The sequence below is a fragment of the Musca autumnalis genome, unplaced genomic scaffold (assembly GCF_047663935.1).
Source record: "Musca autumnalis isolate F117 unplaced genomic scaffold, ASM4766393v1 scaffold_4, whole genome shotgun sequence".
In the NCBI taxonomy this organism is placed as follows: Eukaryota; Metazoa; Arthropoda; class Insecta; order Diptera; family Muscidae; genus Musca; species Musca autumnalis.
The window spans coordinates 49891090-49914977 of NW_027411977.1; the positions used below are offsets into that span (position 1 = coordinate 49891090).

General features: G+C 37.5%; 2 protein-coding genes across 2 annotated transcripts; one reads left to right on the forward strand and one right to left on the reverse strand.

The window, feature by feature from the left end:
• The first annotated feature begins 19351 nt into the window (after window positions 1-19351).
• Window positions 19352-20093, forward strand: LOC141402873 (uncharacterized). Its single transcript, XM_073984958.1, has 3 exons — window positions 19352-19606; window positions 19677-19844; window positions 19908-20093. Exons 1-3 carry the CDS (start codon window positions 19370-19372, stop codon window positions 20076-20078), a joined length of 576 nt encoding a protein of 191 aa, XP_073841059.1. The 5' UTR covers window positions 19352-19369; the 3' UTR covers window positions 20079-20093.
• Window positions 20094-22280: 2187 nt separating this feature from the next.
• On the reverse strand, window positions 22281-23107 carry LOC141402417 (uncharacterized). Its single transcript, XM_073983640.1, has 3 exons — window positions 22866-23107; window positions 22628-22795; window positions 22281-22570 (listed from the first exon to the last, which is right to left on the reverse strand). The coding sequence occupies exons 1-3, from the start codon at window positions 23100-23102 to the stop codon at window positions 22400-22402; spliced, it is 576 nt and encodes a 191-aa protein (XP_073839741.1). The 5' UTR covers window positions 23103-23107; the 3' UTR covers window positions 22281-22399.
• Between the last annotated feature and the right edge of the window lie 781 nt (window positions 23108-23888).

Sequence of the window (23888 nt, forward strand, 5' to 3'; positions counted from 1 at the left end):
AGGTTGTAGTGGTCACCACACATCTGCATCAACAATTTTCAACATAGCCCCAATATAACGATACTTCCCGATTTTCGGTACATTGAGGATTTTACTTAAAATGTTCAACCGAACGTAGGTCCATGTTTTTGTATAGCCCCAAAACAAACATCCCGATTTTCTAAGGATTTTTTTGGACAAACTTTCTGTAATTTGAAATTTAAAAGTCAACAAAAATTCTGCAACAAAAATTGTTCGTTTAAGTTCATATTTTCGTATAGCCCAGATACTTTCGAACTAGCTGTTAATGACATTTGAAGTTCCCACGTTATGTACCGATTTTCGATATTTTGAGGATTCTAGCTAAATTTTTTAACCGAATTAGGTGTTATTTTACATTAAAAGCTCCCATCAAAAACTGTCAACATAGGCCCATGTTTTATTATAACCCCTATATAACAGTACCTCCCAATTTCTAGCCCACCAAAAATTGTCAACAGTTAGATATAGGCACCATAAAAAGGGCCTCCCGAATGAAGCATTTTATGTACATTATCTGACATTTTAACGTACTCACTTAAAGTTGGGGACAGGAATGAATATTTTATGGTGGAGGGTATGAAAAGTTCGGCCCGGCCGAACTTAATGCTTTTTTACTTGTTAATGTATTATTTTGATCTGCCAAAATCATAGTTATCTCTTTCCATGGCTGCATATGCCGGTGGCTTTATTCAGAATCTTGACATAACCCAGCCAACGCAATAGTTGCAGCACGATACGTTTTACTATGTATATCGGTGTCGGTCGGCGGGTACAGCTCATGGTTTATAGACGGGGTCTCTTTTATACTTACGTATTTTTAATTCCACAAAAAGGAAACAGGTTTCCAAATTTTTAGAGTCCTTTTGGTGATCAAAAACTGATTAAGTCGCTTGTATGATCAGAAAGGGACCCGAAAGTGACTCCCTGTAATGATTAAAAAGAGTTCAATTGAAAATACAACAACAAATGTGTAGCAATAACATATCAATCATTGAGGCGTTAAAATGTGACCATTTTTTGCTATTTATTGTCACATTTTGATCATCTGAAGATTGAAAAATGCTTAATTAAAAAAAGGCCATGCAGGTGTTTGATAAGTGATTAGAATTATGTATCTTCGGATCATATTTTGAGCAGCTAGGTGATTGAACACTGATTGTTTTGTTTGTATACCCTCCACCATAGTATGGAGGGTATATTAAGTTTGTTTTTCCGTTTGTAACGCATTGAAATACTCATTTGCGACCATATAAAGTATATATATTCTTGATTCTGAGTCGATCTGTGCACGTCCGTCCGTCTGTGGTAATCACTCTAGCATCCACTAAAATGGAGATAGAACGCTGAAAAAAATGGGAAAATGCGTCTTTTGTTTGCAGGTAGATCAAGGTCGATGATGGACTATATCGGTCCACGTTTTGGTATAGTCCCCATATAACGGTACCCCCCGATTTACGGTATTTTCACGTTTTTAGCTACATGTTCAGACCGATTTAGCTATAAATTGACATTTAGGGTTCTTAAATGTCAATAAACTTATATAACTTGTGGACATAGGTCCATGTTTTGGAATAGCCCCCATATAACGTTACCGCCTGATTTCAGGTATTTTGACGTTTTAAGTCACATTTCTAGACCGAATTAGTTATAATTTGATACTTAGGGTTCTTACTGACCAAAAAACTTATAATCGAAAAAATTATGAACATAGGTCCATGTTTTGGTATAGCCCCATATAACGGTACCTCCCGATTTTCGGTATTTTGAGAATTTTACATACAAGTTTTAACCGAATTATCTGTTATTTGAACATTTGAAATTCCTAGTGGTCACCACACCTCTCCACCAAAAAATGTCAAGAAAGGTCGATGTATTGATAAAGCCCCCATATAACGGTACCTCCCGATTTTCAGTAATTTCATGATTTTAGCTACAATATTAAACCGAACTAGCAGTAATTTGACATTTGAAGTTCTTAGTGGTCACAACACCTCTCCATCAAAAATTGTCAACATATGTCCATGTTCGGATATAGCTCCCATATAACGGTACCTCCCAATTTTCAGTAATTTTGCAATTTTAGCTACAATTTTTTACCGAACTAACTGTAATTTGGCATTTGAAGGTTGTAGTGGTCAGCACACATCTGCATCAACAATTTTCAACATAGCCCCAATATAACGATACTTCGATTTTCGGTACTTTGAGGATTTTACTTAAAATGTTTAACCAACGTAGGTCCATGTTTTGGTATAATCCCTATATAACGGTACCTCCCAATTTCTAGCCCACCAAAAATTGTCAACATACATAGTTAGATATAGACACCATAAAAAGGGCCTCCCGAATGAAGCATTTTATGTACATTATATGACATTTTTACGTACCCACTTAAAGTTGGGGACAGGAAAGAAAACTAATTATTCCATTTTAGTTCAGAATATTTTATGGTGGAGGGTATGAAAAGTTCGGCCCGGCCGAACTTAACGCTTTGTTACTTGTTTTTTTAACATAACGGTTTGATTGTATATAATTCTCATATACACTTTCTACAAAACTTTGATATAAATATCACGTATAGTAATATGAATATTGACAAAGACAACACATGTACAGGTTTTGCCAAATGAAATGAAGGAAGTGAATGAAGAAACAGTACACTAAAGGGATAATAAAAAGTGATAAAAAAACAGAAAAGAAAACAAAACAAAGAAAAGACACAAAAAAAAAACAAAGAAGAATAAAAAAGAAAATACTTTTAAATTTTTCGTCTGATAAAAAGACTCATAAATGACTCCCTAAAGACTCATAAACGATTATAAACATGACTCAAAAAAGACTCGAAAAATAGTCACAAATTAATCAGCAAACCACAAATAAATGATTAAAATACGACTCGAAAAATACTTTATATACCATCAGAAAATGGGCAAAAATTACTCGAAACTAATGCAGAGGAAGACTCATTTGTGATTTGCTTGGAAGGGTTGCCTGAGGTTACGTTTTCTTCAAGACAAATGATCAGAAAATGAGTTTTTTAATCGTGCGGTCGGATCAAAAAAGACTCGTATTTGATTAAAAATTTCGTTTATATTTTTTATTTCAGGCTGCATCATTTTCAGTGACAATCACTGTATGTTAGAGAGGCCTTTTTTTCCTCCGTGTATAGGGGTTTGTTGACATTAATTTATTGTTACACATCAGATAAACACGAAACACGATTTTAGAAATTAAACAAAAGTTGTTAATGTAATTTCACATTCGAACACACCGCGATTTTCGATTAGATAATGAAAAAATAGACTATGCCCAATTATACAATAATTAATTGGATTCTCGTTTAAATAATGATTATCTGGTTACTAATTTCTCAATTATTGTACCACCTGCGTGGAGCATTTCTATGTTTATATTCTACATCACACTGTGGTAAGGGTTATTATATCTACGTACATTTGTATGTAACATGCAAAAGGAAGCGAGATAGACCCATAGTTCTCTTGGGCATATACAGTGCTGTTCAAAACATTTGCAACTCAGATGCCTACATCACATTCAATATTTTTTCACAATCCTATACTCCAACTGCAATTTAATGCCAAATTTCAGAATTCCAGCTCTATCAGTTCAACCAAATCCAAATTGTACCAAATTTAGTACCATTTAGTACTTCTCGTACACATAAGTACGAACTCCCAAAACCATTTCCTTATATCAACACCACTTTCCAACCTTGATTGCTATACCAAATTGGAAGATTGTAGCTATATCCTTTCAAAATATATGTATAATTAGTACCAAATTTAGAAACTTTTTAGTACTTTTTAGTACTTAGTACTGTCGAATTTCCAAAAACCCTATGGTACATCTATATAACTATACATCATCTGTGCATCTTGTTTTCACATTTTTCTCCTCCGAACAATAAATCATGACGTCAAGGTGGAGCTAAGTACTTTCATTACTGAAGAGAAACTATTTAATTATTACGGATTACGGATTTTGTAGCCCTTTTTGAAATTTGCGACAAATATATATTTGAAGAATTGGACCGACATAGTTCATTTTGGAAGAGTATCTTATTTTGGGATTCATTCTTTTTATAGATTTTGTGCCCACCAGTCATTTCAGTTGGTCACCGTACAACTTAGAGGTTTGGGCCACGATGTCAGGAAGCATGGACTTGTCCACGAAAACATAAAATCGGACTAAATATTACGAAGGCCAAATTTTGGACCGAATCGGCTGATCCGTGCGAGAGTTATGATACGCATAGTGCCATAGGGATTTTTACAGTTTTCGGGCCATTTTGTCAGGAAGTATGGGCTTGAATGAAATGAATGAATGAAAAACTTGCACCGTCGTAATGGGAGCAGCGAATGCAAGTTGTTACAACAAGGAAAAAAGCGATTCGAAGGCATGCCTTAATGTGCATTTTCCCGAAATTTTGTGTGGAAGGTACCTGAAGATGTCGACATACATATATAGTCCATACTCAAGCCTGATCTATGTCTCGAAGAAATATTACGATGTGCAAAGTATGGACCAAATCCGTTACCGCCTTCAGGAGTAATCGTGGGCACAAATTTTCCAAATATTGTCGAACTTTTGTGAGAGAGGTACCTAAAGGAATGGACAGATATGGCTCACCTTCGGACTTAAACTAAGTCCAGACAAAATTTTACGATGGCCAAATTTTAGACCGAATCAACAGATCCGTTCGAGAGTTATCGTGCGCTCCAACCACTACACATTGTGCCATAGGGAATTTTTACAACTTTCTGATTATTTTCTCAGGAAGTATGGATTTGCCCCTGACAAAACTTGTACCTTCGTAATGAGGGCAGCGAACACAAGTTGCTACAACAAAAATCAAAACGATCCGAGAGCAGGTTCCAAACTGAATTTTCCGAAATGTTGTGTGGGAGTTACCCGAAGGAGTGGACCCGTAGAATCCATATTGGAATCTCATCAGGTAGAAATTTCACGATGTGCAAATTATGGACCAAATCGGTTACTCCCGATATGGCCCATCGTCCAACTTAAACTAAGTTTGGACAAGACATTGCGAAAGCCAAGTTTTGGACTAAATCGGCTTATCCGTTCGAGAGTTATCGTGCGCACCTGGTGCGCCGCACCAGCCAGACAGACGGACGGACATTGCTACTCGTACATCGACACCAAATCGTCTGAAACGGATTTCGTACAGACATAGCCAACAATCCAACTATATAAGGATCATCTCTTAAATGTTAATGCGTCTACACGCAGAAAAATATATGTTAGAAATATGTTTGGATCCAAACAAATATATGTTTGGGATTGGTTGTAAGCAAATATATGTTTGAAATTTTGTAACATATCTCAATTTTATTAGTTTGGATACCAACATATTTGTTATGTTAGAACAGATTTTTTTGTCAAACAAAGCACGAAACGCACGGGTTTGGTCGCATACACACCACTATTTATTATAGAACAGCATTCCGCAGCCGCGAGAGCACTGCTGTTAATGCTGTTTTATAATAAATGGTGGTGTGTATGCGACCAAACCCGTGCGTTTCGAGCTTTGTTGTTGTTAGCCAACTTAGCAAGCGAAGGGAAAACAAAATGTTGTTCTTTTTTCTTCAGTTTTCCAAATACAATCGTGGAGTAAAGACGGTAAATAGTTTTTTGTTTTCTTAAACAGAAAATTTTGCTTCTTAGTAAATTGTATATAATTGAATCAAAAAGGTGAATGGAAATATTTTATTGGACAAGGAAGAAATCGCATTTAATATTGGTAACTACATCAATACATTTTTCATATACATACAGAAACATATGACCGTTGCCCTGCCCATGACATTAAAATCATTCTAGGCGATTTTAATGCCAAAATTGGAAAGGAGAATATCTTTGGCCCAACAGTCGGGAAATTCAGTCTCCACAGTGAAACATCTGACAATGGTATGAGGCTGATAGACTTTGCAGCTGCAAAAACATGGTAGTTAGCAGCACCAGATTTAATCATCTCGATATTCATAAGGGCATCTGGCTGTCTCCAGATCAAAGAACAAGTAATCAAATTGATCATGTTGTAATAGATGGAAGACATTCATCCAGCGTGTTGGATGTACGATCGTTCCGAGGCGCAAACATTGATTCGGACCACTACCTTGTTGCAGCAAAGCTACGTACCCGTCTAAACGTTGCAAATAAAGCACGAACAGACACAACGCGGAAGTTGGACATCGATAGGCTGCAAACACAACAGATAGCCACAGCAAATTCCACTCAATTGGCCCAATTTCTTAACGCGAGCACTCCTTGTCCCGATAACATAACAACACAATGGCAACATATTGCCCACTCCATGCAAACAGCCGCAGAATCCATACTTGGATTCCAGAGACCTCCACAAAGGAATTCATGGTATGGCCAGGAGTGTCGTGCTGCTACCGAAGAGAAAAATGCGGCATATAGAGCTACTTTACAATCAGTAGCAACGCGTAGCGCACGAGAGAGATATCGGGAGAAAAGGAGAGAAGAGAAACGTCTTTTCCACAAGAAAAAGAGAGAAATGGAAAAGCGGGAGTGTGACAAAATCGAGATGTACAGGAGCCAGAATGAAGTCCAAAATTCTACCAAAGAGTGAAACATCAAACATATGGCTTTGGTACAGGCACATCCTCCTATATAGACCAGCAAGGTAATCTGGTAACAGATACAGATAGCGTGCTCAGGATATGGAAGGAACATTTCTCCAATCTGCTGGTATCCAATAGTAGCGAAGACGATGATACCACAGATCCAATCCCAGAAGATGGTATAGAATGTATACCGCCCGGCCAAGATGAGGTAAAAACAGCAATCAACCGGCTGAAGAATAATAAAGCAGCAGGAGCCGATGGCTTACCAGCCGAGCTGTTTAAAACCGGAGGCGACGCGCTGATAAGGTGTATGCATCAGCTAGTTAGCACCATCTGGCAGGAAGAACGCGTACCCGACGATTGGAACCTGAGCATCCTATGTCCCGTCCACAAAAAAGGAGATAAGACTGTATGCTCCAACTATAGGGGCATAAGTCTTCTCCCTATTGCCTATAAGATAGTGTCAAGGATATTGTGCGAACGACTAAAGCCTATGGTCAACGAAATAATTGGACCATACCAATGTGGCTTTAGACCTGGCAAGTCCACCATTGACCAGATATTTACCCTGCGACAAATCCTAGAGAAGACCCAAGAGATGCAGATCGACACATTTCACCTTTTTGTCGATTATAAAGCAGCATTCGACAGTCCCCTCCGATCAAAGGTATTCCACGCAATGTCTGAATTTGGTATCCCCGCAAAGCTCATCCGGCTTTGTAAGATGACTTTAACTGATACTAGGTCCTAAGTTAAAATTGGAAAGAACCTCTCCGAAGAATTTTGTACCAAAAGAGGTTTCAGACAAGGAGACAGCCTTTTGTGTGACCTATTCAACATTTTGCTGGAAAAGGTAATACGAGATGCAAATGTCAAAAGAAATGGCACAATTTACACCAATAGCCACATGTAACTTGCCTATGCTGATGACATAGACATCATGGGACGATCAGTAAAGGAAGTAACTGATACCTTTAGGAAGGTCGAAGCAGAATCTGCGACAGTGGGTCTGGCGGTAAACGGCAAAAAGACCAAATTGATGGTGTCGACGCGCAAAGCGTCCATAGAGCTCGGACCAACTGTGGAAGTTGGTACCTACAATTTTGAGGTAGTTAAAGACTTCGTCTACCTCGGCACTGCCATAAACACAACAAACAACATCAGTTGTGAAATAAGAAGAAGAATTGTATTGGCCAACAGATGCTACTATGGTCTAAGTAAGCAATTTAAAAACAAAGCCACATCTCGTCAAACAAAAATAACACTATACAAAACGCTGATACTACCCGTGCTAATGTATGGCTCCGAAGCATGGGTACTTGCGCAAGCAGATAAGGCAGTGCTTGGTGTGTTTGAGAGGAAAATTCTTCGAAAGATCTACGGGCCAATTTGCGTTGACGGTGAATATCGAAGTCGGATGAACCACGAGCTATATAAGCTATACAAAGACATGCATATAGTTAAACGTATCGAGATGCAACGATTGCGCTGGCTAGGCCATATCATGAGAATGAGCGATGATGAACCCGCTAAAAAGGCGTATGAATACATGCCACATGGCGGTGCACGCAGAATCGGCAGGCCTAAGCTTCGATGGAGCATACAAGTGGATGAAGAAATGAAAAGGCGCGGTATTCCAAAAAGTCAAGCGAAAAACAGAGAGGAATGGAGATCTTTTCTTAGTTCGGTCTATGGAACAAATGTTCTGTAATGGGCCAACTAAGTAAGTAAGTAATACATTCATATGTATATTTGAAATATGGAAGTACTTATTTATTACATTATATAATCATTTGATTCCAGATGCGTGTGTTTTATTTCACAACTAAGAAGAAGCGTTCAGCGATGTTTTTATATATTTTTTATTTTTAAGAGTGTGACTCTTTATAAATAATTTCATTCCGTTTTTCTTTTATTAAAGTCTGTTATGTAATTCGTTGGAATTTGTATGTACCTATGTGTCTGTTGTTGCTTTTGCGTTTGGTATTTATATGCCTTTCAATAAAGCACTATCTTTTATAAATGTATGTATATGTTAGATATAGCCAGTGAGCGTCTTCTGAGAGCAAGGGAGCATACATTTCAGTGTGTTTTGCATTGGAATATTAAATATACTCCATCTATTTTTATTCATTGTATGGGTCGTTGAACAAATTTTGATATAATGCTGCATAACAAATCTACACCTTCATTTTTTTCCTCAATAAAAATTGTATTTGGTTGACCTTGTCGTCGTATTTGAACTCATCATCAATAATATTTAATTAAATTTATTATACATATTTAATTACCAGCATTTACATATATATTATATTTTTTGAGGAATTCCATGAATGTCTCCCACTGTGCAAAACTGTAAAATATTTGCAATAATTACTTTTTGCCATAATTACTATTATCAAATTGTCTTCCGAGAAGGGACAAAAGTATAGCAGTGCCTAGACTAATAGTTTTTTTGGTAATATTTAAAGGTTATTACCGAAACAACATTTTAAGCCAATTATATGACAAGTCATTAAAACAATGAATTATGATTATTTGTGAGAGAGAGAAACAAATCACATTTTCTCGTTAGGGTTCATTCATTAATCAAAAATTATTTACTCAGCATCCAATGACAAATTACATTTTGATTTATTAGGAGAAATATTGTTTTTGAAATTGAAAGTCATTGGGTGAGTTTGTTGAGTTTGTTGCGAAACCAAAATGACAAAGATTCTGCAGCACCCACGATAGAAAAGCGAAACTTGTTTGGTAGTAAAATATAACAAAAATTTAACCCAGTTATTTATTAAAGAATTCGTTTGAATTATGTTGTTGTTATACTGGTTGCAACAACAACACCACCACTATAATATATGGGCGCATGGTTAAACAAAGTAACACAATGTTTATTGAAATTATTAATTGATTTAAAATGTCAAGCGGAAGATGTTCAATTCCCCGTCACTTTTACTTCATTTGGTGGTTCAGTGGACTCTTCTGAATGACTAAGTCAAGGTTTGTCGTCAACAAAAATTAACAAATATAACAACAAGATTTATCAATTCAATATCAAATATGTTTGAAATATGTGTTACTATGAAATTTATAAAAAGAAAAAATGCGACAAACTATAGATCAGCATTTTCAACACCAACTCAATAAATAAAATTCGTTTATTTGTTAAAAATCAAAATAAAAGCAACATTTGAAGACAAACACATTAAAAATTGACAGATTTAACTTACACAATAGGAAGAAGTCACAGATTCAAAATTTACATGAATATAATTGGCTTCTAGAAGACCAAACAAAAACTTAAATTAAAAATACATTAAATGGCAACATGAAAGTCACTGTCATGGCTAAAATACAATACAACTTTATGATGACAACAAAACCAACATCGCCCTCATGAAAAGAATGAATGGAACGAATGCCTTTGTGAAAATCAAATTTGATGAATGAATAAATGAACGAATAATCTTTAGAAGATAATAAACTAGCCTTGAAATAAATCTATACCCCTGAAGAAGTGTGATCTTTTTTTTTTTTTTGTATTGTCAACATGAATTTGTGTCATTTTGAAAATGTCTCAATGAAAAGATTAACTGTTTAAAGTTGTTTTTGACACGTTTTTGGTTCTGGAAAACAATGAGTAATACTCGTAAATAAAAACAGTAAGGAAAAGCTCAATGTTGGACGGAGACGACTCTATGATACCTTACACCACAGTGAATATGTGTACAATATGGAATAATTACATATGTAGTTTCTCTTCAGTAATGAAAGTACTTAGCTCCACCTTCACGTCATGGCTTATTATTCGGAGGAGAAGAGCAATAGATTTATTGGACGCCTTTCATGTTACCGGTACATATAACCAACTTTAATGGACGTTATGATAGCACATTAAAATTATACTAGGCGATTTTAATGCCAAACTTGGAAAGGAGAATATCTTTGGCCCAACAGTCGGGAAATTCAGTATCCACAGTGAAATATCTGACAATGGTAGGAGGCTGATACACTTTGCAGCTGCAAAAAACATGGTACTTAGCAGTACCAGATATAAGCATCTCGATATTCATAAGGGCACCTGGCTGTCGCCAGATCAAAGAACCAGAAATCAAATTGATCACGTTGTGATAGATGGAAGACATGCATCGAGGGTGTTGGATGTGCGTTCTTTCCAGGAGCAAACGTAAACTCGGACCACCACCTTGTTGCAGGAAAGGTACGTACCCGGTTAAACGTAGCGAATAAAGTACGAACAGACACATCACGAAAGTTAGACATCGGTAAGCTGCAATCACAACAGATAGCCACAGCATATTCCACTCAGCTGGGCCCAATTCCTTAAACAAAGCAATCACCGTCCCGATAACATATCAGCACAATGGCAAAGTATTGCGCACTCCATGCAAACAGCCGCAAAATCTATACTTGGATACCAGAGATCTCCACCAAGGAATCCATGGTATGAACAGGAGTGTCGTGCTGTTACCGAAGAAAAAAATCAGTGGCAACTCGTAGCGCACGGAGGAGAAAAGGAGAGAGAAAATGAGAGAGGAGAAACGTCTTTTCCGCAGGAAAAAGAGAGAGATGGAAAAGCGGGAGTGTGAACAAATCGAGATGTACAGGAGACAGAATGAAGTCCGAAAATTCTACCAAAGAGTGAAACATCAAACTGATGGCTTTGGCACTGGCACATCCTCCTGTAGAGACCAGAATGGTAATTTGGTAACTGATACAGATAGTGTGCTAAGGATATGGAAAGAGCATTTTTCCAAACTGTTGGTATCCAATAGTAGCTAAGTCGACGAAGATACCACAGATCCAATCCTAGAAGAAAGACAGCAATAAACCGGCTGAAGAATAATAAGGCAGCGGAAGCTGATGGCCAGCTGAGCTGTTTAAAACCGGAGGCGACATGCTGGTAAGGTGTATGTATCAGCTAGTTAGCTCCATCTGGCAGGAAGAACGTGTACCTGACGATGGGAACTTGAGCATCCTGTGTCCCGTCCATAAGAAAGGAGATAATACTTTGTGCTCCAACTATAGGGGCATAAGTCTTCTCCCTATTGCCTACAAGATAGTGTCAGGAATACTATGCGAACGACAAAAGCCCATGGTCAATGAAATAATTGGACCTTACCAATGCGGCTTTAGACCTGGCAAGTCCACTATCGAACGGATATTTACCCTGCGGCAAATCCTGAAGAAGACCCAAGAGATGCAGATCGACAGCTATCACCTTTTTGTCGATTATAAAGCAGCCTTCGACAGTCCGCTACGTTCAAAGGTATTCCAAGCCATGTCGGAATTTGGTATTCCCGCAAAGCTCATTCGGCTTTGTAACATGACTCTAACTGACACAAGATCATCAGTTAAGATAGGAAAGAACCTCTTCGAAGAGTTTTGTACCAAAAGAGGTTTCAGGCAAGGAGACAGCCTTTCGTGTGATCTTTTCAACATCCTGCTTGAAAAGGTTATACGAGAGGCAAACGTCAAAAGAAGTGGCACAATCTGCACCAATAGCCACATGTTACTTGCTTATGCTAATGATATAGACATCATGGGACGATCGGTAAAAGAAGTAAACGATACCATTAAGAAAGTCGAATGAGAATCTGCTAAAGTGGGTCTGGTGGGAAACGGCGAGAAGGCCTAGCTGATGCTGTCGAAGCGAAATGCGTCCATAGAGCTCGAACCAGCTGAAGTTGGTTCCTATAATTTTGAGGTAGTAAAAGACTTCGTATACCTCGGTACCGCCGTAAACGCAACAAACGACATCAGTTGTGAAAAAAAAAGAATTATTTTGGCCAACAGATGCAACTTTGGCTTAAGTAAACACTTTAAGCCTGGGTATTTGCGCAAGCTGATAAGAAAAATTCTTCGAAAGATCTACGGACCAATCTGCGTTAACGGTGAATATCGACTGTATCAGTTATACATCAGTATAAATAAACGTATCGAGATGCATCGATTGCGTTGGCTAGGCCATATCATAAGAATAAGCGATGATGAACCCGCTAAAAAGGCGTATAAATACATGCTACATGGCGGTGCACGCAGAATTTTCAGGCCAAAGGATAGATGGCGCAAGCAAGTGGATGAAGAGATGACAAGGCGCGGTATTCAGAGAGAAATGGAGATATTTTCTTAGTTCGATGGAACAAATGTTCCGTATAGGCCAGCTAAGTAAGTAATGATAGCACACTATCAATAGGGGTCCTACACAGGAACCACCACCCTGGGACCGCTCTCGCATTACTTCGAGTTGGCGTTCATTACCTGATATTTTCAGTTCTCACTTATTTTGCTACGCCCCCGTGCATTAGCATTGGATTTAGGTGTTCGATGTTGTTGCTGGTAGACTGTTTTTCCTGCCATTACTTCTTGTATAAATGCAGAATATTTTCTCCATTTTTTATTCGTTTCTATCATTTGATTCATTACTTCTTTAATATTGCTATGTATGTTCGACGTTGTCTTCATTTTCACAACAAAGTTCACATGTTGAGGCTTTTATTTGGAATCTATAAAGATAAGTACCAAAATGTCCATGACCGTTGAAAATTTGTGCCAGGTAAACGTTTAGTTCTCCATGAATTCTTCTCATCCATGTTTGTATACAGGGAATAAGATTCTAAAAAAAACTGTCATTTGTACAGTTTTGCCATTCTTGTTGCCACTTCTCAAAAAGTCTTCTTCTGGCTTCTTCCTTGATTACACGAATTTGAGTATTGTGTCCATTCGGTAATAACTTGGGTTGATCGAATATATATTTTCTTTCCTCTATCATAATTGGTATCGGTGGTATTCCGGCAAGGACCGATAAGGCTGTTGAGATTGTACGGTAAGCGGATGCAACTCTTAGTGAGCAGGTCCGATGTACCTGAGCTTATTAGCCTTCTGATTGTTTTTCCAGGGCCACGAATTCTGGGCATGATTCTTATTAGCTTGTTTACAGTGCCCAATTCTCTTTCTGTTATCATTTCTTCGTGATCTTTGAATGATAGTTTGCAATCTAGTACTACTCCTAAATATTTAAGACTTTTATTAAAAGAAATATCATGTCCGTCCATTATAATTTGAGGGATAGTGAAACTGCCCTTTCTGGTCACTAGGATCGCTTCGGTTTTGATTGCGGTGATAAACTCTTTGATCTTAGCCATCTGTATATTCTTGACAGGCAGTCATTTGCAATGATTTCTATTAGGGGTGCAGTAGGTTGGTCGACATTTAGCGCGACGTCGTCTGCGTATCCGACTAGTTTTGTTCCTTCGGGTACATCGTACATCACGTCCCATAGAAAAGGTCCTAATATAGACCCTTGAGGAACACCAGATTTTATCCCATATTTTTCTCTTCCCAGATCAATATCAAACAATAGTGTTCTATCTTGTAGGTAGCTGTCAATCATTCTGACTAAACATCAAAGAATACATCGGTCCCTTCTCAGTAATGTTGGCGACATTTCCTGAGTATTTCAGCAATGTAAAAATTCTCAAGTGGTGTCTTAGGACTCGCCGTTCGGACTCGGCAATAAACTGTAGGTCCCATATCATTGAGCTAATATGAATCGGGGTGCACTCATTGATATGAGAGTAGTCTCCCCTGTTGCTTGTGGAACAATTATTATATGGGTTCCTTAATTTCTGCCTTATAACATTCCAATTGGATGAGTTAAACGCATTTTTATATAAAGGGTTATAACTGCACAAAAACGTTTTTGATGCATCGATAACCTTGCTGTCTCTACTACATTTTTATGGCATCTACCGCTGACTTTCTCTTAATAAAACCAAACTGCAATTTAGAGAAACCACCGTGTTCGCTTAGTTCCTCCTCCAATCTATTTAGTAATAGCTTTTCTAACAATTTGCCACAAGAGTCCAGCATGCAGAGAGGTCTGTACGAGGATTGATTCTCTAACGGTTTATTATTCTTCCATAGAAGTACGAGTTTTTTTGTTTCCAGATTTTGAGGAACGTTCCATGCATGAGATACTGGTTAAAAGTGTGTTCGAATAGTTCAGCCCATTCTTTACCCACAATTGATATTACCTCGTTGGGGATTCCTCCGTCTGGGCCTGTTGCTTTACGTTTTTTAGATTATGGGTAGCATTTCTAATTTCGGCATTGGTGAAAGCAAAGCTTCACGTTTTCTATTGTTGCAAAGGGCACATTTTTACTACTATCAGCGCTCACAGGGAATAACGTATGAACGATTGTACGGGCCCATTCATGATTTTTTATTCCCCGAATCTCATTTCTGTTTCCAACCTTTTGCATTATAATTTGGTATGGGAGACCTCATTGATCATTTTGAACTTCTTCACATAGTTCATCCCAGGATTTTTTCTTTGATGCATCTTTTAATTTCTCTGGGTAGATTTTTTCGTGCTATCGTGTACCCTTTAAGAGCCTCAGGATCGCCCATTCTTCGAGCGGACTTTAACACTCGAACGGACCAACCGATTCGAACCAAATTTTGGGTATCGTAAAATTTTGTCCACTTCGGGTACGTCCCCCACAAAAAAAATTTGTTTATAAAATGGCGTTAACGATAACTCTCGTATTATTCATTCCTGATGTAAATTCATGCAATATCGAATGTATTGGAAAACATGCCCAAGGCATCAATGTTTTCTGACAGGACGATAATTTCAGGACTTTCGTTTTAACAAGTTTTTTGCAGTGGTATAGGACGGTGCTTTGGCGTCGTGACATAATTCCCGCCTTTGTTTGCGGAGTTATGTCACGGCACTAAAGCACCATAGATAAACTTGCTAAAACAAAGGTCCAGAAGATCGTCCAAAAATGATCGGTCCGTCAGAAAACATTGATACCGTGCGTGATCTCATTATACAAGATCGTCATATGACATACCGTGAAATAGAGGCATCCTTGGGCATGTTTTCCAATACACTCCACCCTTCTGGTACCTCCCACACAAAATTCGGATAAAGTGAGGTTTAAGAGTTCCTCTTGGATCGTTTTGAAATTTTTTGGAGTATGTTGTCTTTGCAGCTTCCTTTACGGCGGCGCAATTTTTTTCTTTCGCAAGTCAAAGCTTCCTGAGATATTGGCCTAAAAGCTCCAGAAACCCTAACGGCACCAACCAAAAATGGCAAATCCGCAAGATAATTCTCGCAGGGAGTTTCTGATTGGACAGGCTTTGCACATCGTATTATTTCATCAATCATGTATCCGTTAGAATATGGGCTTTGCAGATCGTATTATTTCATCCAGTCATGTATCAGGTTGAAATATGGACTATTCGGTCCACTTCTTCGGGTACCTCCCACACAAGATTCGGATAAAGTGAAGTTTAAAAGCTCCTCTCGGATCGTTTTTAAATTTTTTTTGCAGTAGCTTGTCCTTGCGGCTTCCTTTACGGCGGCACAATTTTTTTCTTTCGCAAGTCCATACTTGCTGGGATATTGGCGTAAAAGCTCCAAGAAACCCTGACAACACGAACCAAAATGGTAAATTCGCAGGATAATTCTCGCAGGGAGTTTCTGATTGGTATAGGCTTTGCACATCGTATTATTTCATCCAGTCATGTATCAGGTTGGGTTTAGTTTAACGTAATTTAATATTTCGCGTCCTTTATGAATAAGTTTGGTTACTAAAAATATTTGATATATGTCAATGATTTGGTATTACGGTACCTATAAATTTTAAAGCAAACTCATGATACAAAATCAATATATTTTATATACGGCATAATTATTGCGTTTGGTTTGGTTTTGTTGTTTTTTTTTTTTTTTTTTTTTTTTGTCAGTGGCTGAGGGTAAATCTCCGTCAGCATAGCTGACTGATACTTTCTTACTTGTTTTATTTAGGAATTTATTTTAAACATCGTAAAAAACGGAGTTATGTTTCACTTTTGAAAATGGATTAGCAATTATTGTACTACCTGAACAATTAAAGTGATGATCAAATAACTACAGACCGGGAATTATGTGACTGGGCATCCGAGCCAAAGAATCTAGCAAATATTAAAGTGATATAACCTTCAAAAGATGACTATTTAAATACGAAATAGGATTTGAATTTAAAATATGCAATGGTTAAATCTATCGCGGGCACCAAAAACTTCATTTAGTAATACACACTAATTCTGGTAAACTAACTGTTAAGCCATTCTTAAAATCGCGATAAGAAGAAGTTTTTAAGAAGTTTAATATAAATTCTTAAATAAAGTAAACAAATTTAATAATGCAACTTTTTACTTAATCAAATAACAGATTGTGAACAGTGGTATATAGAAAAAAATTTTTGACAAATTTTAAAATATTTAGAAAAAATAGTAATTTTTCAAATCCCACTTAAAATTTTTGTAATTAGTCGTAGTTTAATACAAAAAATGTCAAGAAAATCGAAGAGTACAATCTTTGATGAAAATTGATTTTTAAATATTAAATCGCGAAAAATTCATCCAAGTCTACTGTGCAAAATTTGGTCTATTTTTTTATTAAACAACAAAACATAAAAAAAGATTTTTCAAATTGGACCAATATTAAAGAATTTATGAGTATTTCTTTGCATATAGTTTTTACAGAATTCGACTTTTTCAAGGCGCAATATCTGAAATGTTTTGCTGATAAACAGCATCACCACAGCACAAAATAAAGGAAATCAAAAAAGGCATCGTTTCAAAAACTTAGAAGCCAATTGATAATTCCCTTCGCCGGGATGAAATTATGATATTGGTAGCGATCAGTAAAATTTTGCAACACTGTCAGTTCGTTTTGAAAAACATTACTCTCTGTAATAGAGGGTAATAAATGAAGTTGAGCCAATGGGGGAATACTCCACTCAAGCAATCGAAAAGGAAATCAAAAACCTTATTTTGAAAAGTGACCGATTCCATTCAGATTTGATCAGGATAAAATTCTGAGTCGATATAGCCATGTCCGTCTGTTGTAATCACTCTAGTGTCCGCAATAATTGAGCTAGAATGCTATATTTTTGCACCCGAGTGTATTTTTTCCATAGCCAGGTCAAGTTCGAAGATGGCCTATATCGGCCCATGTTTTGGTATAGCTCCCATATAACGATACCTCCCCATTTTCGATATTTTGAGAGTTTATGCTAAATTTTTTGGCCGAACTACCTTCACTTTAAAATTTGAAGTTCTCAGTTCACCAAAAATCTTTAACATAGGTCCATGTTTCGGTACAGCCCTCATATAAAGGTACCTCCTGATTTTCAGTATTTTGAGAATTTTAGCTTAGTTTTTTTACCTAACTAGCTGTAATTTGACCTTTGAGGTTCTCAGAGGTCACGAAACTTATTCACTAAAAATCGTCCACATATATTCATGCGTTGATTACGATTTTCTGTATTCTGAGGGCCTTAGCTTCATTGTTTGATGGAAGGTTCCCTGCAGTTACAAAACTTTTCCACCAAAAATTGTCATGATAGGTCCAAACTTTGATATAGCCCCCGTATAAAGGTACCATCTGTTTGGAGACTTTTTAGGATTAGATAAGATAACTCAGGCATGTGTGGTATCCCTGGTCGAAAAAAATGTGGACAGAAAGGAAAATGAGTACTAAATCTTAGTTAAGAATATTTTATGGTGGAGATGTCAGGTGACAAAATGATCACGTACATAACACAACAACTACTACCAAGAAACCCCTTACAGTCATGTGTAAACCGCGATTTGACAACACTCCACCATACATTGTCTCTACCTGACACTAGTGGTATTTTTGCAACCATCATAGTCAGTGATTAGATCAAAAAATTCGCATTCACTTCATGCCTCGAGTCACTGATACATTTCAGGGATTTAGCTACACGGGTTTGAACTAAAGGCTGTTCTAAATCCGCCAACGTACACCTTGGTGTTACCGAGTTTGGAATACATTTTGAAGCTATCCATTAAATTGTGGTGGCTAATAAATTGCACAGGGCTTTTAAGTCCTCTGTTCCATTCGGAACTGGACCTTCGGGTTTTTCAGTTCTACAGTGCCTTCGGGTCATCTGTTCCATTCGACACTGCACATTTCAGTTTTTCAGTTCTACAGGACCGAATACATCGTCTTCCCGATTATCTGCAGACAAACACCGAATTCATCGTTTTCCCAATCATCTGCAGTCGAACATCGAATTCATCGTTTTCCCAATCATCTGCAGCCGAACATCGAATTCATCGTCTTGTCGATCATCTGCAGCCGAACACCGAATACATCGTGTTCCCGATCTTTCACACCCGAGCTCAGACAACACCGTTTCCCTCGAAGAAGAACCAGCTAATTCAACACGAGCTCCTCAGCTGCCAAACCCCAGGGTGTCTGCATAATCCTCACGCTAACTATTAATCCAAATATATACCCATTGAATTCATTCTTGGCGCATTAAAACACAAGTAGATTGTAAATTAGTATTTAATCAATAAATCCCCGATATAGCCCCCAGGAAAGGGAGAATACTAGTATTATCATTTCATAAGGTTTATTGGGTTCTTATGGAGACCCTGGACGTGACTGAACTGTAAAAAGTTCGGCCCGGCCGAACTTAACGACTTTTTACTTGTTTTCTTTAATTGGTAACATGTCGACACGTGTTATGTTCAAATGTGATAACACATCTACACATTGTTATAATTGTTTTAAAACAATTCCGTGATTTCGTGTGAATTAAAAACTAAGTTATCTAATCTCACCACAATACTATATAAAACCAAACCAATCCAACCGTCCAAGGAAAATGTTTACAATATTTATTATCATATCACTGGCAGCAGTTGTCAAAGCTATTCGCTATGAATTTGTATTTGACAATCCAGAAATTTTTGACAAGTGTCCACAAATTCCGGGAAACAATGGCATCTATGATTTTATGGATATAAGCGAAATAAGGTACGAGTTAGAGGAAGATCGTATAAATGTTTTTGGAAATTTGACCGTGGTGTGGGAAGGTGTTGAACCATCTGATCGTATACAGGTAAGTTTAGTGTGATTTTATAACCTGAAATTATCTCGTCCTTTTCCGCTATATTGCTTTGTATGTATAGATGCGTGGAGAAATTTTAAAATATCAGCGGGGCGCATGGCAAGTAACGCCCATGACGATTACAGCTAATGATTTTTGTAAGGTCCAATTTGACCCCAACAAATACTGGTATCAAATATGGTCAAAAAATATACCTTTGGATGAACGTGAATGTGTAAACGTTAAGGGAGTATGTGCAACATAGTGCAACAATTGAGGGCCACATCCACTTATGCTGAATCTTCTTTTACAGCATACATACCATTTGGAGCCCTTCACCGTTGATACCGTCTTCGATTATCCCACGAATATTGAAGGACGTCATAAGGCAGTTTACGAATTCATAGCTTACGATCAAACAAATCAGAGACGATCAAAAATGATGTGTGTACAAGTAATTGGTGAATTAATAAAATTGAAATAAACAAAACTCCATAAGAAATACCGCTTTTTGGAATACAGCGTCTTTCTATCTCTTTTTCCACTTGTTTGGCTCCATAGAAGCCTTGGCCTGCCAGGCAGACGAAGTCTTTTACTAACTCAAAATTATAGTAACCAACTTCCACTGTTGTTCCGAGCTCTATGGACTAGAGTTGGGCAACCTTGTTCAATTGAACGATCCGGATCACTGTTCTCGTTCAAAGACGAATGAGTAACATCATAAAAAAACAACGTATAAAATAAAGTATTCGCAGTTTTTTCAAAGAAATTACCGGTGTCTATTGAACGAGATAATGATCCGGATCGTTCAATTGAACGAAATTGCCCAACTCTACTATGGACGCATTGCGCGTCGACACCATCAATTTTGTCTTTTCGCCGTTTACCGCCAGACCCACTTTTGCTGATTCTCCTTCGACTTTCTTAAAGGTATCAGTTACTTCCTTTACTCATCGTCGCATGATGTCAATGGTGCCAACTAGCTGATGCATACACCTTATCAGCGTGTCACCTCCGGTTTTGAACAACTCGGCTGGTAAGTCATCAGCTCTTGCTGCCTTACTATTCTTTAGCCGGTTTATAGCTGACTTTACCTCATATTGGCTGGGCGGAATACATTCAATACCATCTTCTGGTAAATCCTGTCGATCATAAGGCAGCCTTCGTCAGCCCCCTACGCCCAAAGGTATTCCAAGTCATGTCTGATTTTGGTATCCCCGCAAAGCGTATTCGGCTGTCAAAGATGACTTTAACTGATAATAGGTCCTCAGTTAAAATAGAAAAGAACCTCTCTGAACCATTTAGTACCAAAAGAGGTTTCCGACAAGGAGATATCCTTTCGTGTGACCTGTTCAACATCATGCTGGAAAAGGTTATATAAGATGCAAATGTCAAAAGAAGTGGCACAATCTACAGCAACAGCCACATGTTAATTGCTTATGCTGATGACATTGACATCATGCGACGATCAGTAAAGGAAGTAACTGATATATTTAAGAAAGTCGAAGGAGAATCAGCAAAAATGGGGCTGGCGGTAAACGCCGAAAAAAAATTGATGGTGACGACGCGCAATGTGTCCATAGAGCTTGGAACTACAGTGGAAATTGTTTCCTATAATTTTGAGTTAGTAAAAGACTTCGTCTACCTCGGCACCGCCAAAAACATAACAAACAACATCAGTTGTGAAATAAGAAGAATTGTATTGGCCAACAGATGCTACTTTGGCTTAAGTAAGCAGTTTAAAAACAAAGCCACATTATGTCAAACAAAAACAACGCTTTACAAAACATTGATACTACCCTAATTATGTTTCAGAATTTATTTTATGGTTCAGAAGCCTGGATACTTGCGCAAGCAGATAAGACAGGGCTTGGTGAGTTTGAGAGAAAAATTCTTCGAAAGATCTACGGGTCAATCTGCGTTGACGGTGAATATCGACGTCGTATAAACCATCTGTATGCTGTATCTGCTATACAACGACATCAGTATAGATAAACGTATCGAGATTCAACGATTGCATTGGCTAAAAACGAGTAAAAATACGTTCCATATGGCGGTACACACAGAACTGGCAGGCCAAGGCTTCGATGAACAAACAAGTGGAAAAAGAGATAGAAAGAGGCGGTATTCCAAAAAGCGAAGCAATAAAAAGAGAGAATTGGAGATCTTTTCTTAGTTCCCCTTATGGAACAAATGTTCTGTAATGGGCCAGCTAACTAAGGTGGCCGATGTTAACTTTGTCTTACGTCAGTAATCAAAGCGATAGTAGGACTATCGACAGTTTACCAGAACGAATGCAGCCCATAGAAGAGGTATTGGAACTTCTCAGATTGGAAGGTACTACGATACCGTTTTTTTGTCTTAAATGACTAGTCTACTTTAGTGACTGTAACTTGGTATTTCGGTTTCTCTATAGGTTGAAGAGCTCTACGAAGAAAATGACCAATAAAGGTTCATATTTTGTATATTCCCAATATGAAGGTACATACATTTTGCATATAACAATTTTAATCTTTAAAGCATTTTTAGTTTCACATAAAATTTTTCAACCTGTGGGTCTAGAGTATGTGAAATGGTACCAAATTGGCCGCAGGGTACCTTGGTACTTTTATAGTGAAATAGAACTGAAAAAAAATACTACTGTACTGAATTTTCCATCCCTGGTATCAGAATTATACTTTAAAAATTAGTTTCATACATTTCAATTTGGACTTTTTTATTTTTTAATTACAACGTGTAAACCTTCAGTGAGCATTTAAATAAAGAATCCAGCAACCATAAAAATTATTCCTTATGGAGTTTTGCTTATTTCACTTTTATTAATTCACCAATTATTTGTACACAAATCATCTTTGATCGTCTTTGGTTTGTTTGATCGTAAGCTACGAATTCGTAAACTGCCTTATGACGTCCTTCAATATTCGTGGGATAATCGGAGACGGTATCAATGGTAAAGGGCTCCATATGATATGTATGCTGTAAAAGAAGATTCAACATAAGTGACCCTCAATTGTCGCACTGTGTCGCACATACTCCCTTAACGTTTACACATTCACGTTCATTCAAAGGTATATGTGTTGTCCATATTTGGTACCAGAATGTGCCGGGTTTATATTGGATCTTACAAAAATCATTAGCTGTAATCGTGATGGGCGTTACTTGCCATGTGCCCCGCTGATATTTTAAAACTTCTCCACGCAGCTATACATTCAAAGCAATATAGCGGAAAAGGACGAGATAATTTCAGGTTATAAAATCACACTAAACTTACCTGTATACGATCAGATGGTTCAACACCTTCCCACACTACGGTAGAATTTCCAAAAACATTAATACGACCTTCCTCTAACTCGAACCTTATTTCGCTCATATCCATAAAATCATGGATGCCATTGTTTCCCGGAATTTGTGGACACTTGTCAAAGATTTCTGGATTATCAAATATAAATTCATAGCGAATAGTTTTGACAACTGCTGCCAGTGATATTATAATAAATATTGTAAACATTTTCCTTGGACGGTTGGATTTTATAAATTAAATTTATATAGAATTTTGGTGAGATTAGATAACTTAGTTTTTAATTCACACGAAATCACGGAATTGTTTTAAAACAACTATAACAATGTGTAGATGTGTTATCACATTTGAACATAACACGTGTCGACATGTTACCAATTAAAGAAAAAACGTTTAGTTCGGCCGGGCCGAACTTTTTATACCCTCTATATCGAACTTTTTATACCCTCTATATCGTGGTTTTCTCGTCGGCTGGGGTAAGTTCAGTCGCGTCCAGGGTCTCCATATGGACCCACTAAACCTTACGAAATGAAAATACTAGTATTTTCTCTTTCCTGTGGCCTATATCGGGGATTTATTGATTAAATACTAATTTACAATCTACTTGTTTTTATGCGATAAGAATGAATTCAATGGGTATATATATTGGGATTAATAGTTGGCGTGAGGATTATGCAGACTCGCTGGGTTTTGGCAGCTGAGGAGCTCGTGGTGAATTAGCGGGTTCTTCTTCGAGAGAAACGGTGTTGTGGGTGTTCGGGTGTGAAAGATCGGGAACACGATGAATTCTGTGTTCGGCTGCAGATGATCGGGAAGATGATGAATTCGATGTTCGGCTGCAGATAATCGGGAAAACGATGAATTCGGTGTTCGGCTGCAGATAATCGGGAAAACGATGAATTTAGTGTTCGGCTGCTGTACAAAATACTTTTGTACATACTTTTTACTTTTTGTGTCGAGGCGCTGGAAATTCTGATAATTAAAAATAAATCTTCC

Excerpts from the sequence above, each read along its gene's own strand:
- LOC141402873 (XM_073984958.1), top strand. The coding sequence starts at position 19,370 with ATGTTTACAATATTTATTATCATATCACTGGCAGCAGTTGTCAAAGCT. Across the intron at positions 19,607-19,676 it reads AACCATCTGATCGTATACAG|ATGCGTGGAGAAATTTTAAA; the intron begins GTAAGTTTAGTG and ends TTGTATGTATAG. Across the intron at positions 19,845-19,907 it reads AATGTGTAAACGTTAAGGGA|CATACATACCATTTGGAGCC; the intron begins GTATGTGCAACA and ends CTTCTTTTACAG.
- LOC141402417 (XM_073983640.1), bottom strand. The coding sequence starts at position 23,102 with ATGTTTACAATATTTATTATAATATCACTGGCAGCAGTTGTCAAAACT. Across the intron at positions 22,796-22,865 it reads AACCATCTGATCGTATACAG|CTGCGTGGAGAAGTTTTAAA; the intron begins GTAAGTTTAGTG and ends TTGAATGTATAG. Across the intron at positions 22,571-22,627 it reads AATGTGTAAACGTTAAGGGA|CATACATATCATATGGAGCC; the intron begins GTATGTGCGACA and ends CTTCTTTTACAG.